General features: G+C 46.3%; 2 protein-coding genes across 8 annotated transcripts in view; one reads left to right on the top strand and one right to left on the bottom strand.

The window, feature by feature from the left end:
• Nucleotides 1-7204, top strand: part of SPIDR (scaffold protein involved in DNA repair) — a 170331-nt gene extending 163127 nt beyond the window's left edge. For all 7 annotated transcript variants that reach the window (XM_077933043.1, XM_077933042.1, XM_077933039.1 and 4 more), the window contains 4 exons: nucleotides 715-808; nucleotides 3895-4009; nucleotides 5345-5398; nucleotides 6140-7204. In XM_077933043.1, the coding sequence (XP_077789169.1) occupies nucleotides 715-808; nucleotides 3895-4009; nucleotides 5345-5398; nucleotides 6140-6271 (395 nt within the window). In that variant the 3' untranslated portion in view covers nucleotides 6272-7204. The remainder of the gene's footprint in view (nucleotides 1-714; nucleotides 809-3894; nucleotides 4010-5344; nucleotides 5399-6139) is intronic.
• Nucleotides 7205-8974: 1770 nt separating this feature from the next.
• On the bottom strand, nucleotides 8975-10772 carry CEBPD (CCAAT enhancer binding protein delta). Its single transcript, XM_028737021.2, has one exon. The coding sequence runs from the start codon at nucleotides 10497-10499 to the stop codon at nucleotides 9543-9545; it is 957 nt and encodes a 318-aa protein (XP_028592854.2). The 5' UTR covers nucleotides 10500-10772; the 3' UTR covers nucleotides 8975-9542.
• Nucleotides 10773-17532: the final 6760 nt, after the last annotated feature.

Below are 17532 nucleotides of genomic sequence, written 5' to 3'. Positions count from 1 at the left end.
AAGAAGGAAGAACAAAAATAGAACCATTCTGTCAGGCTAGCTGGGAGCAATGCGTTGGACTCCAGAGCTGCACTGCCGTGGGGACAAGCCTCTCTTGAGATGACCGTGCTGTAAGAGCAGGACTCCCTCCATCCAAACTCAAGTGTTAAATATGTGAATAAATCATTTTTCTTAAAGCTATGACAGTCTCCGCCTCATCTTGATTCTAAGAGGAACACAGACCCTGGGTGAGCACCTGGAAATTCCCTGGATTCCCTCTACCACTCAACAGGGATAGGAGTGGCACACAACCTCTGTAACAATGTTGTCTCTGATACTGGAAGTAGTACACAGTCATAATGAATCGTAGCCAATGGAAGCTCTATTCTCCATAATTTTGCCTACTCCCCTTTTAAAGCTGCCCAAGTTGGTGGCCATTGCTACATCTTCTGGTAGTGCATCCCCATTGTGTATGAAAACATGTGAATTGCCTTTGATGGGGCTTTTAAATAAATGGCATTAGAAAAATGGTTTCTAGATGTTGTGAAGCTAATCTAAAGATATTTTCAAAAATGAAACAGGTTGTCATATACCTGAAATCCCCCCTGCCCCCGCTTTATGAAAAAAATGCTTAATTTTGGCAGAGAAAAAGGAGCCATCCTATAACAAGCCAAGAGCTTTGGTCACCTCTGATGGCTATTAAGCCTTTAGAAACGTTTCCTTTCTTTTTTCCAGGCACTGTTGCTGGTGTTAATGAAAGAACTGCTTTCTCATGGCCTGCGTGTAACAGATGTGGCAATGGGAAAGTAGAGCAGCGTCCACAAGACAGGTAAGAACAAGCTTGTGCCAACTGACATACAGATAAGGGCAGTCCTATTGTGCACTGTATATTTGGGAGTCTCAGCCTTTTGACAGAGTGCATTGCCAAAGGCTGTAAGGAAATTTAGAAGTAAAGGGATAGGAGAAAAGTTCCCTTAATGTAGTGTTGGGCAATTTGTGGCCTCACCAAATTTTGATCAAGATGTTACAAAGGTGTTTCTATTTAATTTCATCTAGTGGATTAAAAGTTGTGGTACAGAGATATATCTCATATTTTAATGTTACACCCCTCGGGTTTTTTTAATATAATTACCCAGCCAATTGTTTCTCAAAGAAGCATCAGAATACTTGGATGTGAGTCTTCCCCATATAGGCAGCGTGCCCAGATATAGAGGACTTCCCACTATGCTTTCTTTCCTCCTTCCCAATGCACATGCAAGCAGCACGACTGGACGTTACAGAGAGTGGGAGTTATGTGTATGTCTCCTATAATTTCTGTCCATCTCCTTCCCTCCGCTTGATCAAATAACACAAGCTCTGGACCTCAGGAAGAGAGGAATGGATGGGGAATGTGAAGGGGGCAAAGCATGGCTCTATTAAACCCTCTGCATATGGACACTGACTGGGCTCACTTGGAGCTGTGACGGTTTATAAAACTGAATAGCATGAAGAAAATAAAAGGGAAATATTTTATCTCCTAAGACATTTTGTTCTCTTCGCCATCCAATAAAATTGATTGGCAGTATATCTGGGAGAGATAAAAAGTACTATTTCGTGCATGCAGCACATAACATTTGTAATCCAGTGCCACAGGATGCCATTTTATAGGGTTAGACAGAACCAGAGGGAATGGATCTGTCAATCGTTGCTGTAACTAAGAACAAAACCTGTATCTCTATGAATATTACTGGGAACAAACAACACAGGATGGATTTCTCATAATCTCCTTGTTCACAATGCATTCCATCAGGCTGTAGCATAAGGAGGCATGGAAGGTATGGCTCCTCCATCAGCTCTGCTGAGAGACCAGGTCCACTGAGCTTCTCCTTTTGGAGTTGTTTCTACAGTGGTGCCTCGCAAGACGAAATTAATTCGTTCCGCAAGTCTCTTCGTCTTGCGAGTTTTTCGTCTTGCGATGCACGGTTTCCCATAGGAATGCATTGAAAATCAATTAATGCGTTCCTAGGGAAACCGCCTTCAGACCAGGTCCGGGGACAGTCTGTCCCCCGACCTCTTCTGAAGGCTGGGGGGGGGGCGAAAGTCTTTGCTCCCCCCGCCTGCATTCAAAAGCCCTCCGGGACAGCGGAGAAACGTGCTGCGTTTCTCCGCTCTCCCGGGAAGGCAGGCAGGGGGGAGCAAAGACTTTTGCCCCCCGCTGGCCTTCAGAAGAGGTCCAGGACCTCTTCTGAAGGCTGGCGGGGGGCAAAAGTCTTTGCTCCCCCCCTGCCTTCAAAAGATGTCCGCCCAGGGTTCGCAGACCTCTCCGCAAGCAGCGGCAGCGCTGCCGCAGCTTGCGGAGAGTTGCCGGCATGCCAAAGCCTGGGCGCGCTGAGATCAGCGCGCCCAGGCTTCGCGGCCCCGCCCCCGGCATCGGGGAATGGTCCCGATGGCGGGCGGCGGGGGGAGGCGTTCCCGCCCGTCCACCGGCATCAGGGCATGGTCCCGATGGCGGGCGGCGGGGGGAGGCGTTCCCGTCCGCCGCCCGGCATCGGGGCATGGTCCGGAGCTTTTAAATTGCCCCGGAACAGCGGAGAAGTCCCCCGCTGTCCCGGGGCTTTTTAAAATGCTGGCGGGCGACAGCGGAGGCTTCGCTCCCGCCCGCCAGCATTTTAAGATCGCCCCGACAGCGGAGAAGTTCCCCGCTGTCCCGGGGCTTTTTAAAATGCTGGCGGGCGACAGCGGAGGCTTCGCTCCCGTCCGCCAGCATTTTAAGATCGCCCCGACAGCGGAGAAGTTCCCCGCTGTCCCGGGGCTTTTTAAAATGCTGGCGGGCGACAGCGGAGGCTTCGCTCCCGCCCGCCAGCATTTTAAGATCGCCCCGACAGCGGAGAAGTCCCCCGTTGTCCCGGGGCTTTTTAAAATGCTGGCGGGCGACAGCGGAGGCTTCGCTCCCGCCCGCCAGCATTTTAAGATCGCCCCGACAGCGGAGAAGTCCCCCGCTGTCCCAGGGCTTTTTAAAATGCTGGCGGGCGACAGCGGAGGCCTCGCTCCCGCACGCCAGCATTTTAAGATCGCCCCGACAGCGGAGAAGTCCCCCGCTGTCTCGGGGCTTTTTAAAATGCTGGCGGGCGACAGCGGAGGCGCTTCCCCGCTGTTCCGGAGATTTCCCTATGGGCTTTCGTCTTGCGAAGGAAGCCCATAGGGAACTTCGTCTTGCGAAGCGCCTCCAAAACGGAAAACCCTTTCGTCTAGAGAGTTTTCCGTCTTGCGAGGCGTTCGTCTTGCGGGGTACCACTGTATTTCAGCTGGATATAACGTTACCTGAAGAATTGGTGCCTGCATTGTTTGCCTCTTTCTTCTTCATCCTCCCCTCTCCCCCCCTTCCCCCCCCCACGTGTCTTTTAGATTGTAAGCCTGTGGGCAGGGAACAGCTTGTTTTTAGTAATCTTATGTAAGCCACTCTGGGAGCTTTTTTGGCAAAAGAGCACGTTAAAAAAAAGATATAAAAACAAATAACCCCTGAACAAAATTTCCTAAGGACATTACTGCTGGAATATTGGAATAAAATAGCAGGGTAGGATTGAGGGGTACTTAACTCTGCTGCTTCTCTTACATGTATGTGCCTTCCTAATTAGTTTTTCCTTAAACTGGGTTAATTTTGGTCTTTGAGCCTTGCTGGGGGGGAGCATAGGGGGGATAATTGGTGAGGATGGAAAGGTTAAGCTCCCCTCTTACCCCTGTTCTCCTTTTCAGATTCCTTCTTCTCTGGCATTAGCATGAAGAGAACATGGGGGAAAGATAGCTTTTAGTTCTCCCAGCTATTGATCAAAATTCACATCAAGAAGAATGATTTTGGTCACCTTCAAACTGTCAAAGGAATAAAGAAAAATGAGGTGCTGGATGCATGTATAACACGGACCTTTCCCTGTATTTCAGAGGCTTGCTCTACTGCAACCAATGTTGTGATGCCATAACTTCACCAGTTCTCAAGATGCACCTGGAAGTCTTTCTGCACTGCCAGTCCAGACCACTATGCACAGTAAAAGTAAAGGTATGAGAAGAACAAAGTACAGGTTATAAGATTTATGTCCTTTAAAAAATACAGCTTAATATATAAGCTGTTTAACAAAAAAGTAATAACAATATGACATTCAGTAAAATTTGACATATCAAACCAAGTTGGTAATGGGCACTCAAAGAAGCCACTGAGGTCACCTTGATCTGTCTTCACAGTGATGGATCTAGGAGCACTCCCAAATTACTGTATGTACCTGCTCTTTCAGAGGGAGTGCAGCCCAGTTCCTGGGTACCACCTATCCACAGGGTCTCTGTCTTGACAGGACTGAGTTGCAGTTGATGAGCTGTCATCTGACCCATGACTGCATCCAGGCACTGGCTGGGGACACACACAGACTCTACCAATTCATATCTTACAGAGAAATAGGATTGTATTGAGACTTGTGGGCCAATTTCTGGAATGAACAACCTTACCTGAAGAAAGATATTCTTTAATTGCAATGCTCAGAACCCTTTTTTATGGAACATTTATAATGTAGATGAACTTGGTTGATCTGTAAAGAGTTAGGGGTGGATTGCCATGTGGAGTGATAAGCCTTGGAATTTGGACTACAGGCCTTCAGAAACAAATGTAACAGATGCTCCTTTGTTAGTTCCAATTTCTAGAGAAATACTTCCAAGTATATACGGACCAAGGACTAGTATTATTTCTATGGCAAGGTTTGGTAGCCTTCAACCCTCCACATGTTGTTTGTCTCCGACTCCTGGCCAGCATGGGCCAATGGTCAGGGTTAATGGAAGTTGTGTGTTCCAACATCTGGAGCCTCACACATTAGCCACCCTTGCCCAATGGGAGAAGGGACAAGAATTTAAAGCTCTGCTCCAATGTTATTATTCATTTGTATCATGATGACTCAGGGCAGGCTACAATGTGTCTTTATCTTTCACTCTGACTTCACAAGGTTGTTTATGAGGCTAAGACAAGATAGAGCTGCTTCCCCAAGGCCACCTATTGAATTTCAAGATTTAACAAAGTTTTGAGTCTGTCAGCTATGTCCTGTTGAATTATAAATCCACGGTGCAACTCTTTTCTAAAATAATATTTCTGCAATAATTTCTAAGGTCTTAAATGTGGGGAAATTTATTTGAGGGTTTTTACTGGGATCATCATCATGTTACGTATAATACAACTTGTTGGAAACTTAGACCTCAAGGGACATAAGCTGATTTCTGTTTGGCTTTATCATAATCAAGAGGACAGATCATTATAGGCATACAATTTTAACTTTTACTAAATACTGTTGTTGTTTTATGTGGCCAAATAAAATTTTAACATAATTCTTTTCTTTATCTCCATGTGTTATATTAGCTGCTGCAAAATACAATTTCTTCACTCCTGGAGTCCTCCCCCTCTGAGAATGGGGTATGTATACTTAAAAACACATTGATTAAAGAAATTGAAATGTCATCATTCTAGCTGTAAAAGGGTGACATTTAAAAGTGGGCTGTGTCACATGAAGGTGCAGTGAACATGGGCAATTGATAATGGTTTAAGTTTATTGAAGCATCAATAAAAACAACTGTCTCTGTAGAAAACACAAATATTAATTGATTCACCTTTTGGTCTAAAGATCCTTTCTATTGGATGCTTGGAATGTTCCCTAGAGGCAGTTTGGTTTTCACTTAAATTGAACACAGACAGAACAATTCTGTACATGTCTACTCAGAATTAAGTCCCATTGCATTCAGTGGGACTTACTCCCAGGGTAGTGTATATATGATTAGCAAGCCTGAATAAGCAATTTTTGTGATACTGTATTTATCACATTTTAATTCACATTTGTTTATCAAAGTGATTGATTTTCAAACCCATTAGGAATGTAATAATAATAATAATAACAATAACAAACAACAACAACATTTATCTGCCCTTCACACTTGACCAAGGCTAGTTACAACAATTAAAACATGATCATAAAAGCAGTTGAAAACTACTTGCAGTTGCAGAAATGATGTCTATGCATGCTACTTTTCTTTTTGAGCAAGAAAAAACAAGAAATTTTACTTTGGGTATCACCTTGCACTGGGTATATTTCAGCTGTTTGGTGACTGGGACAAAATGTACAAGATTGTTTGTTTTAATGAATGTGCTTTATCATTACAGAGTTATGAAGTGAAGAGTGTGCTGGGAAAAGAGGTGGGGTTTTTATATTGTTATGTTCAGTCTGTAACCAGCCGCCCAACTAGCTATGTTGGATTGGAAGAAATTGTTCTCCCAGATGCAGGAGGAAACTAAAGGAAATACCGTCTGCTACTCTGTCTATGAACTTTGTAATATAGTTATTTATGGACTATTCTTGTATATAATGTGTAATGCAGACATGATAAATACTGCATTTTAAAAAGAGATTACTCTGAAAAGAAACTGCTATTTTTTTGAACGTGGACATTGGGCATGTGCCAGGCAATATTAAGCATGTTCAGCTTCCATTGATTTCCATGAGAGAAGGTAAATGGATGTGCTTCTACATCTGCCATTGAAACCAGTGGAACTTGCAAATGCTTAATTGTGATGGTACTTTTTCTACTGTGTATGTTTTTCTGATAATCCATAAGTAATTTTTGGAGCACTGAAGCGAAATGTATTTTTCTAACAATTGTCTCGATCTATCTGTAAGGTATTTTTTGTAATGGGTTTCACAAGCTATCCTCCCCAGCTCCCCCAGTAGATGTAAAAATCAATTATGCATGTTTGAAGAGGTATTTTAGAATAATTTCTTATCTATACGTTTTAACATAAACTGTGGCTATTACTCCAGTAACATATGTTCTAATGAAGCTTTCCTGAATGGTATGCATTGAAACAGTGTGTCTAATATTACATGGAGTAATGCTAATTTATATTTGTTACAAAAATTGATTAAATATTACAAAGAGTTAAATAAGTCTTTTTTTCCTGCTGAGGTGATGAAGGGTGTCGGGGGCATGTGTGCAGCATTAACCATCATCTAAATATAAATACTGAACTGTTGTATCTTTAAAACAAATTCACATAAATGGGCTATATAGTTCATAAAAACTAAAGAACAGTGGCTTCAGAATAGTTTCTAACCATATCAGATATATTGTGATTTTAAACATATTGTCATTTTATCTACACTTATTTCTTTAAGGAATCATAATAATTTTTTGCACTAAACAAAATAAAATAAGTTTGCTTTAAACTGTTTTTAATTGGACTTGAAATGTTTTAACCCAACCTGGGTAAAGGGCAGGTGCTGGTGATAATAATATATGTTAATAATACCACAATCCTGCAAATGTCAGGTAAAATCCTGGGAACAGCTGGACTTTCTTGTGATAGTTGTGATACAAAGTCTTGTATGTGTATGAACTGCTTTTGCAGAGAACAGGGAACTCCCTGCATACATTCACATACTCAGGTGTTGAATTTCTGTATTGGAGGTGGAGAGAGATAGAGATAATATATTGGGATCTTGAATCCTAAGCATGCATACTTCAGGTTTGTTTGTTTTTTAATTATCAAATTCCAAATTTTTCAGAACAGTGCCTAGAGACTTCAAGTTTGTGCCTACCTATTTGTAATTCTAAAACGAGTAATAGTTCTGCTTTATTTGGGGCTTTTAGCCAAGAAGCAGTATGAAATCTAGGTCGTGCATATTTTCTGTGGGCAACAAAATGAAAGTGGCTCACGTTTTTATTGTTTTTAGCAGTGGAAAGGGAGGTTTCCTTGATGGACAGAAAGGTTGGATGTAAATGTTTTAAATGCTACCCTCTTGTGATGAAGCTACAGCTATGCACATTGCTGTGCACTTGGAAGCCATCACTATGACTTCCCAACACACAAACACGGAACGAAATACATGCGTGTGGTCATTGTGTATGACTATTTGGATGCAGATTGAACAGCAGTTCCTAAAAGTGTTTTCTGTGCCGGAATGCTGTCAACATTTGAAGTAACCCAGTAGCATGGCCCTGTAGCAACAACAATAAGGCCCAACCCCCCTTTCCTCCCCTCCCCTCCCCCCAATGATTTGTGTTAAGAGGTAATGAAAGTTCAAGATTTTGAAACCAAGCCAAGGTTATGTTTAGAGCTGGAAAAGTCCTACTAACACTACTCATATATTTGTGTTCTTGTTTACAGGTTCAATCTTTCTGTGGCTTCATTTGCCTTCACAAGCGTCATTATAATCACTGCTTAAATTTACTTCTGCTAGCTATTCAATCTCCTAACCAAACCACCTTCTGTTTGCACTGAGATTTTACCACTTTGCAATGCTGCCCTCTGATGTAAAGATGGCAGTTTTCAGGAAACATGGGGTACATGTATCTGTTTGAAAACTGACATGTGGATCCAATGCTAGTCCTGGTAGACCAAACTGAAATTAATGAACAGAAACAACTTACGTGCATTAATTTAAAGATGTGTAATCTGAGTAAAACTTAATTGGCTACAACCCTTTATGTATTCCCCCCAAATATATGTGTGTGTGCAGTTGCACTGAGTGTGTGCTTAAAGTTCAGCTTCTCTCTTACAGGTTAGGGCAGGATTTCCCAAACTTGGGTCTCCAGCTGTTTTTGGACTACAGCTCCCATCATCCCTAGCTAGCAGTCAGGGATGATGGAAACTGTAGTCCAAAAACAGCTGGAGACCCAAGTTTAGGAAACCCTGGGTTAGGATCATACAGTTGGTTCTTATGCAGGGTTAACCTCCCACCCTGATGCAGAAATCTGCAGCCAGTGTGTTTTTGCAATTAAGAGTAGAGTACAATATGGATACCTTCCCTTTAACTCCCGTTTTATTAGCATCTGTCCACCATAAAACTGGCATTTAAATGTCATTTAACACAGCATTAATCATGGTGCCTTTTTACATGCTTAAAGTCAAGAAACCGCACACTTAACTCTTGCATGGAGCACTATTTCTTGCTGCATCCCTCAGCAGCTGCCCCCACCATAATAAATACAAAGTCAAAAGTAAAATTCAAAAGTTTTTTTTATTTTTAGAAATGCTGTAAAAATTTATATAAAAGTTTTGAGCATGCTCAGTCTATTTCCCCCCTCTTGCTGTTTACAATAAAAAGTATTTGCAAATCATGTGCTTCTTACAAAGTACCGTAGCTGCATCCGTATAAGTAAGATGTAGAAAAACGAAAACTATCATTACAAAAATAATTTAGGAAGATAAAAGGAGACATTTAGCTTTTTCTTTCATCTATTTTTTTTTTGGCAAGTTTTGTGGTTAAAAGACCCAAGCTTAGCCCATATTCGAAGAAAGAAACGTGAAAGGCAACACATTTTCACGAGGCGTTTCTTTCCGGCCTTGTAGCTTAGGCTGCTTCTTCCTCAGCAGGGAAGAAGTCCGGAGAGGGGAAAGGCGCCCTTTGGCCCAGTCCGGGGCGCCGCCGCAGGCCTCTCCTCCCCGCCACCCCCTCCCTCCCGCGCAGCCCCCGCTGCAGTCCTGTGCGGCTCGCTCTGAGGTATTCTGGAAGAAGTTCAAAGTCTGTGGCAGAGCCAGCCCGGGGGGCGGCTCCCTCTGCAGCCGGTTACCGGCAGTCCGTGGCCGCCTGCAGGAAAGGGTTGCTGGGCAGCTGCTTGAAGAAGTGCCTGAGGCTGGTGAGGTCCCTGGTGAGCTGCTCGCACTTCTTGTGCAGCCGCTCGTTCTCGGCCGACAGCTCCACCACCTTCTGCTGCATCTCCTGGTTGCGGCGCTTGGCCTTGTCGCGGCTCTTGCGCACGGCGATGTTGTTGCGCTCCCGCCGCTGCCGGTACTCCGGGCTGAACCTGTCCACGCACTTCTTGGCGGCGCGCTCTTTGCCGCCCGACGACGACGACCCGGACGAGCGGCTGCTGTAGCTGGACGGCGAGGCGCTGCCCGGAGGCTCCGGGGAGGTGGGCGGCGTGGGCTGCCCGCTCAGGTTGACGATGGTCTGGGCGCAGGTGGCGATCTGAGAGGGCAGCAGCGAGCCCGAGCCCGACGCCTCGTCGCCCCAGTCGGGCTCCTGCTTGACGGCGCCGCGCAGCGGGCCCGGCGGGACGCTGGCGTGCAGCAGGCTGGCCAAGGCGCCGCCCGCGGGCGCGTGCTGAGCGGGAGGAGGAGGCGGCGGCGGCAGGTAGTCCCCGTAGGCGCCGCCGCCGCTGCTTCCTCCGCGCTCGCTGCCCTTGTGGTTGCTGTTGAAGAGGTCGGCGAACAGCTCGTCGTTGCACAGCTCCAGGTTGGGCACGGCCGCCATCGAGTCGATGTAGGAGCTAAAGTCGATGGCGCTCTCGTCCTCGTACATGGCCGGCGCGGCGGCGCTCAGCTCGGCCAGGTCGCGGCTGCCTCCGCCGCCGCCGGGCGCTGCTGACGAGACCTCCTCGGCGCTGGCGCTCATGCCGCCCGCTTTGCACGAAGGACTCAGCGCGCCGCCCGCCTTGGCGTCGTAGAAATTGGCGGGCTCCAGGGAGGACCAGCTCCTGTAGCACGACAGCGAGTCCAGGCAGTCCAGGGTGGCGGCGCTCATGGAGGGCCCGGGGGCCGCCAGGTGAGTGAGCAGCGGGCGGAGAGCCGAGTTCGAGCCCTTTCTCTCCCCGCTCGCAGGTGGAGGCGGCGCGCGCGTGTGTGAGAGCGGCGGCGCACCTGGCCGGGCGTGGACTTTGCCTCAGAGTCAGGCACCTTGCTTTCGGCCTCCCCCGCCCGTCGGCTCCTCTTTGGGACGCTGCTTCACGCCGGACTTCGCCTCCTGTCCGGAGCTGCACGTGTGCGTGTGGGGCAGGGTGAACCTGGCAGCGAGGTGCCGCCTCGGCCCTTTATAGAGGAACCTCGGGCCCCACCTCCTGGCCCTTGTGACTGCGGGAGGGTGTTGCTGGAGAAGCCCCGCGGGGCGGGAAGGGAGGGCGGGGAGAGCCCCGCGCGCTCTCGGGCCTCGCTGCCAAGGGGGCGGCGGGAGCGGCAGCCGCCGCAGCCGTCAGGGATTGGTCTGGGCGGGATGTGCTCTCCTTCTCCCCCCCCCCCCCCGCCTTGCCACCTTTGATCCGGAGGGCAGCGACCGGGGACTGCCGTTTCCTCCTCCCGCCCACTCCCCCCCCACTGCCGTACATCGAGGGCGCCCCCTGGAGGGAGGAAAGGCCCGAACCCACTCGAGTTGGTGTCCTGCCGCGTCTGGGGAGTCGCGAGCAGCGACAGTGTCGTCTCTCCGGCCCAGGGGCTTTGAAGCGGATTCCCTCCCCAGGTCAAATTCCTCAAGCCCTCCACGCAGGAAGAAGTGGGGCGACACGCCGTCCTGCCAGGTGTAACTAGGGCAGTTGGAGCAGGGACACCTGGGGCGCACGAAGCTTAAACCCCCGCACCCCAAGTTGCACGGGGCAGCACTTTCCGCTGGGAGCCGTGGTGGGATTTCCAATAATGTGCAGCGGGGGGGGGGTAGGGTTGGGATGGCGCAGGAGCCTTCCTGGCTTATTTCCTGGGGTGCCCCCCCTTTTGTTTTCTTTTCTGTGCTTGCGTCCGGATTTGAAGGAATGGATCTGTTCCTAACAACCGCTCGCCTCCCCTCTTGGCTGTTGGGTTAGGCAGCGCAGCTACTGATGTCAGTGAGACGTCAAGAGAACCGAGGGCAGCGTTTGAGAGAAGGGGAGCCCTGGGGTTTTGCTTCTGGCAGCCACATGTGGTTGCAGCTATTCCCGTTGGCGACTTCGCCTGACTTTGCCTCCGTTCCTGGAATCGTCGTAGATCGTTGCGACTCGCTGAAGGCTAGTTGAACCCAGAAGTGACATTTGAACCCAGGCTTTGGATGTTAGTTTAGCAAGGCAGGCTAGAGGCACATTTATAATAACGTCAGAAGGGTCGGGGGTACGCTGATTAGAGTAGCAGGAGGTGCCTTGAAAAGATCCCGAAAGTCAGCTTATCTTGCGTTTACCAACGTTGCCCTTGAAGCTGGATATCTGAGTCCATCGGGATTTTTTAAAAGTTAACTTCCCTTGCTATAGACTTGAGTGACATTTTGCTCCCATCTCATTGCTAGAAAAAATGCCCAAAATATGGACTGGCCTCCTCGTCAGCCATTGACGTAAAACTGTTCCATTTTTTAAAAACACAAAGTAATTGGACACAAAGTGATATTTCTCTTTTGCTTTGCCATGCCAGTTTCCCCCTCTGTAGCTGCTTTTATGTTTACTTGCCACAGAAAATACCCGCTGATTTATCTCCTTAGTATAACCGTCAAAGCATTGCCCCCTTGTGGCTGAATATCGCAATAATACTGTACAGTAGTAATATTCTGGATGATAAAAGTATGTGCAAACTGCAGAGTAACAACAGGTGATTCTGTTTCCATATGACCATTAGAAATAGGCATGCATGAAGTAGAGGACAAAGAAATCATAAATTTAATGCTGAAAATGAACATCAGAAAGGGAGGAATATCTATAAAAACATTTAGTAAGCTTTTCCACAATTATTCCTCCAAGGAGGAAACATTTAAGGCCAGAAATAGCACAGACTGAAGTTTAAGTAGGAGGTATTTTTCAGGTAAAGTACCACAAATAATTTAGAGAATCACAACAACAAAGCATATTGAGCTTAGCACAGTTGGTTTATTAAAAAATGCAAGCTTTTGCGTGGTATGTTTTTTTTAGAGCAAGTTGACAGCTATTGCAAACAAATGAAAATGTTCAGCAACAAAACTCTATAAAGTTGCACTGCAAGTCTCACAGCTTGCCTTGGGACACTTAATGACAACCTAGTATACTAACAGTGCAACTAACAATTTATTTATGAATATGGGTAAACAACAACAACAAAAAGTGAGCCTAGTGGCAACTGGTAAAATGTCTCAGTTAAGGGCAAGGATTAAAAAAATCCAGGCACCTACCTAGCAGGTAACCACTGATGAATAAAATCCTTGGTTTGGCATCTTGCACTTGGGCATCCACAGTGCTCAGCCTCCTGTTTAGCTCCTAGAAAAACCTCACAGGTTCTCCACTTCTCCTTCTGCTTAAGGGTATGATCCATAGGGAAATAATTTGGTGGCATTCAGGTGAGATGATCATTCAACTGCCAATGTGACGTAGAAGGTGCTTGGTATTTTGCTGAAATCTGTCCAATCAGTTATTCCCTCTCCTTGAGGGATACTGAGAATTGCAGTTTTATGAGACAGGTTGGGACTTTCCGGCAGATGTGTCTCAGCACCCTCACTAAGGTACAAGTCCCAGTTTTCTTAATACTGTACCATGTCAATGTCATTCACGAAATGTGAGTTTAAAATGTAGATAGGTTCTCATTCACTGGGTCAGCAAAGGGTTGTAGATAAGAGCACATGCTTTGCATTCAAAAGGTTATAGGTTCAATCCCTGGCATCTCCAGTCTGGGCTGGGAATGGCTGCTAGGCAGTACTGTCTAGCCCATACTGGGCACCATGGATGAACAGTCTGACTTGGTATAAGGCAGCGTTCCATGTTCCTCCTAGGCTTTCAGTTACATCAGAAAACTACATTTATATATTTGTTCTGTTTTTTTTAAAAAAAAAATTATAACATGCTAATAATAGTGGGACTAGGGCAGCACAACCAGTGAAATCTGCAGAGAAAAAACAAAATTCATTGGCCCTTATCCAGCAGAGGCTGAACTATGTATAGGAAATAGGTTTCTGGATTGGATGCTTTCTGCCACATGTGCAGAAGGCTGCTGTAAGGTAAGGTGCTTGTATAGGGTTTTTTAAAAAAAAAATTATTGAGAGATTTTAATGGATAACAAAGGTACATATGTCTCTGTTTTCAGTTCATAAAGTCCTTTCTACAGGTCAGTTACATTTGCTGTAAGCCACTGCTATCTTTGTGAAGTGCAGGGGAGGTGGGTAGGAGTGAGACGTAAGAGAAATAAGTGGGGTAATGATGGTTTATGTGTGGAGATTTGTGTCAGCGTCATGTGGTTAGTTAGTTTATCCATTTATTTGTTTTTGTTGGTGTGAGATAAAGGAGATCCCAGGGCCTGGTTGGCTGCATTTCATTGATTGTTGCAAGTTTTGGTTGCGTGCATGGGGGGTGGGTCGTTGGGTCAGGTTAGCCCAGGCATCCCCAACCTACGGACCTCCAGATGTTTTGGCCTACAGCTACCATGATCCCTAGCTAACAGGACCAGTGGTCAGGGATTATGGGAATTGTAGTCCAAAACATCTGGAGGGCCGAAGGTTGGGGATGCCTGGGTTAGCCATATCAATTCATTTGCTGTTGGGGAGTTTAGGTTGTTGTCTTGAAGGGAAGCCACACCAGGGTGAAGGCATCCTCTTTTATTTGTCCCAGTGTTAATTTCAATATGTTGCTTAGCTTTTCTAAGAGGCCTGACCATCATTCAAGGCACCTGAGAGTGCCACGGCACACTGGTTGAAAACCACTGGTTTAGACCATTGGGTAGGGCTTATTTCATATCCTATCTCATTCTCTCATTGGTCTTTATTGTGAGGGGTCATGGACTACTATTTTGTATATTGTGAATACCATCCCCCTGCTGTGTTCCTCAGTTATTAGGAGGAGTTTTTCAAAGGCAGTCAGACCTAGGGGCTGCTGCTTTTATTACTGGATTATTTAAGCAGGTGTGTAGTTGGTTGTGAGTCAGCCAGGATATTTGAGTGTCTCTGTCATGGGCCAGGAGTCAGCTTTGCCTGCTGAACAGCAGCCCGAAGGGGGAGTGACTCCACCTGCAACTGATCAGCCATCAAGGACTCAGAGGAGAAAGCTGATGAGAACCAGCTGGTTTCAGCCTTCTTAAGCAGAGCTTCCAGCACCAGTCAGGTGCTGGTAACTATGCTTGTAGTTTCTGACCCTACCTTGTTGCTTCCTGCTTCTGTTGACCCTTGACCAATTTCCTAAGCCACTGGACCGCTTGACCACATGGATTGCTGTTTGCCTGACCCTAGGACTGGACCTGACTTTGGCTACCAACTCTGCCTCCAGGCAAGTACACCTCAGAGACTCTTCTGGTTGGCTGGCCTCCCACTCCCCTTAGCTCTGCTCATTGTTGCTCAGCATGAGACTACAATAGTCTCCTAGTTTGTTTAATATTTCCTGTGTTGGTTTGTCATTTTGTAGATGTCTTGTTATGCAGTGTAGACCTTTGGTGTGCCATGTTTTTATTTGGAAGCTTTGGGCTGTGTGGTAGAATATTGGGTGGTGAGCCAGGGGGGTTCATGGGGATGGGGTAGTTTTCCTACTTTTTCTTTCCTGTGTGAACCTGTTTAGTGTTGTGGGGATTCTCCTTAATTTGTGGGAGGAATGGGTACACTGTGGGAATTGTATCCATCTCCATATGCACCTATTGTTTTGTTTCATCTACTAGGTTGTATGGGATTGTGTGGCACACTTGGTTGGTGATGTAATACAGTTCTATGTTGAGAATTCATCCTCCTGCTGAGGAGAGGAGATGCAGGTATTTGGGTGTTATTCATGGCTTGTTGTGTGAGATCAATGAATGTAGCTTTTTCTGCCATTTACGGAGTTGGGTTGGGGAAATTCACATTGGGAGAGTTTGGAATAGGTAGGTTACTTTTGGTTGCGTTATAAAATTTGATCATGGGCATTCTGAGAGGGTGAAGTTGGCTTTATTCCATTTCTCCAAGTCTTTAATTTCCCCCCATATGGAGTTGTAGTTGTAGAGGTACAGTTAGGGGTACAAATAACTAAGAACCTTAACTAACTATTTGGATTTGGTGCAGCAAGGTTGTGTTTTTTGTGTGTGGTGTCAGTGAATTCTTTTTGGATATGAGGGGTCATGGTGTTGAAACACATGGCATCAAATTTTGTAAAGTTCACCTGTAGGCCCGACAACATTGCGAATGTGTTGAGTTCTTTGGTTAAGGTGGCTGTTTATGGAGTCTGGTGTTGTGACCATTAGGTTGTCTCTGAAGAGCCCTGGTTTATAGGTTTTGCCTTTTATTTCTGGTGTGGCTTCTACTCCCTTGATGTTGGGGGTGGGGTAGGCTTGTGTAGTTGAAAATTCCCTTGCCAGCTCAGAAATCCGCAAGTGCTACAGTAGCTACCATAGCCACAGTTTGGGGGGAGTGCAGAGGAAAGACAGGGTAGGGCTGAGTTTGGAAACATCAAACTGATCATCAGCTTGATACAACTCTCATGGCTCACTGGCTTAGGATTGTGAAGGGCCTATTAATCAGTATGTAAGAGTAACATATCCATTGCTGGTCATGAAAAGGTTCCCCCACCCCATCCATCTACTATCTCATGAGTATTAGTTTCATTTTGGTTGTTATTGGAACTGTGCTTCTGCTAATGTTGCTGCAGCCACTTAACACCAAAGCTTTGGTCTGACTGTCATTGTGAGCACTAAAGAGTCAGTATCCTCACTGGAAAGGCCCCAAAGGTTTGTCACTTTGCATAGCAGTATGGATGAAATAGTGGAGTGTATGTTAGCAGCAGAGAATGTTTAGCTAGGTAGGTAGTTAAACTTTAATCATTTGCTCTGCCTGGAAAATGCATTGTCCTGTTAGAAAGGAGTGTGATTGATACTGGCTTGACATGCAGCAAATGTTATTTTTTGCTGTCTTCAAAGAACTGAGCAGCTGTATGAAGTAACAATGCAAGACAATAATAATTAAAATGGATTAAATTCTAACAGAATAAACTGCCAATTTGCAGTGGGTCTTTTATGCTCCAGAACATTGCTATGAAATATGCTGCCTTGTGTGGACATACTTTCACTGTTCCCTTTTTGAGGAGAGTTTGCAAATAGTCAAAACCATTGCTTGGCCATGGAGGCAGAAACATTGACAGAAAGGGCCCATTAAGGTAGCTTGAGCCATGGTTCTAGTGACTAACATTTCATTGGAAACTTGGCCACGAGTTCTTTGGGCTGCAACACATGACTTGTGATGAGACGAGGATCCTCACAGTCCCTGGAATCTGAGTAATTTATGACTGGTGACATGGGAAAGCCTCTCCTCTTCCGTGAGGGGAGGGGTTGCGAGCGGGACTCGCTTTGCAGGGGGCGTGGTTGGGCCCCTTGCATCACAGGGAGTCCTGGGCCCGCGTCATCCCCTCAGCCATCCAATCCGGCTGGCTGGGGTGTGTGGTTTTGCCACACTTAAAGCTATCCTGAGCACCGAGTTCTGCCTGTTTGGATCCTACATGCACGGATCTCCCGACCGCCCTCCCTCTAATGCCATGCATTCAACACCTGACCTTGCTATGGACCTCAATTCGTCACCTGTTGAAGGGGCCCGGTAGGATTTTTTTCCACTTGGCAGATTGGCTCCAGCCACTTGGTTTTTCGCCTACCTCGTTAGGTTAGGCGGTTAGGCATTGGAAAGTGTGTTGTGTGTTGGAGGGGAGGTTGTGGCCATCACCTACCCCTCCCCTTGAAGGGTATTCCATTAAAGAAATCTGGCTGTGTGGTTCCTGTCCGATGCCCAGGTGGTGGGGTGACTCCTAGGATAAAGTTTCCAGTTTATTTGCACCAGCAAGCTCCCCCTACAGGTTGTTAACCCTTGTGTGACTTCCTGCAGAGGCCTTTTTTAGCCCATTAACCTAAAATACTTGTGTCCATGTCTCTTG

The sequence above is a fragment of the Podarcis muralis genome, chromosome 8 (assembly GCF_964188315.1).
Source record: "Podarcis muralis chromosome 8, rPodMur119.hap1.1, whole genome shotgun sequence".
NCBI classification, from domain to species: domain Eukaryota; kingdom Metazoa; phylum Chordata; class Lepidosauria; order Squamata; family Lacertidae; genus Podarcis; species Podarcis muralis.
The sequence above is the reverse complement of the archived record's forward strand: the minus strand, read 5'-3'. Positions and strand labels throughout refer to the sequence as shown.

Bases quoted from the DNA above. Each gene is read 5' to 3' on its own strand.
- CEBPD (XM_028737021.2), bottom strand. From the start codon at position 10,499: ATGAGCGCCGCCACCCTGGACTGCCTGGACTCGCTGTCGTGCTACAGG.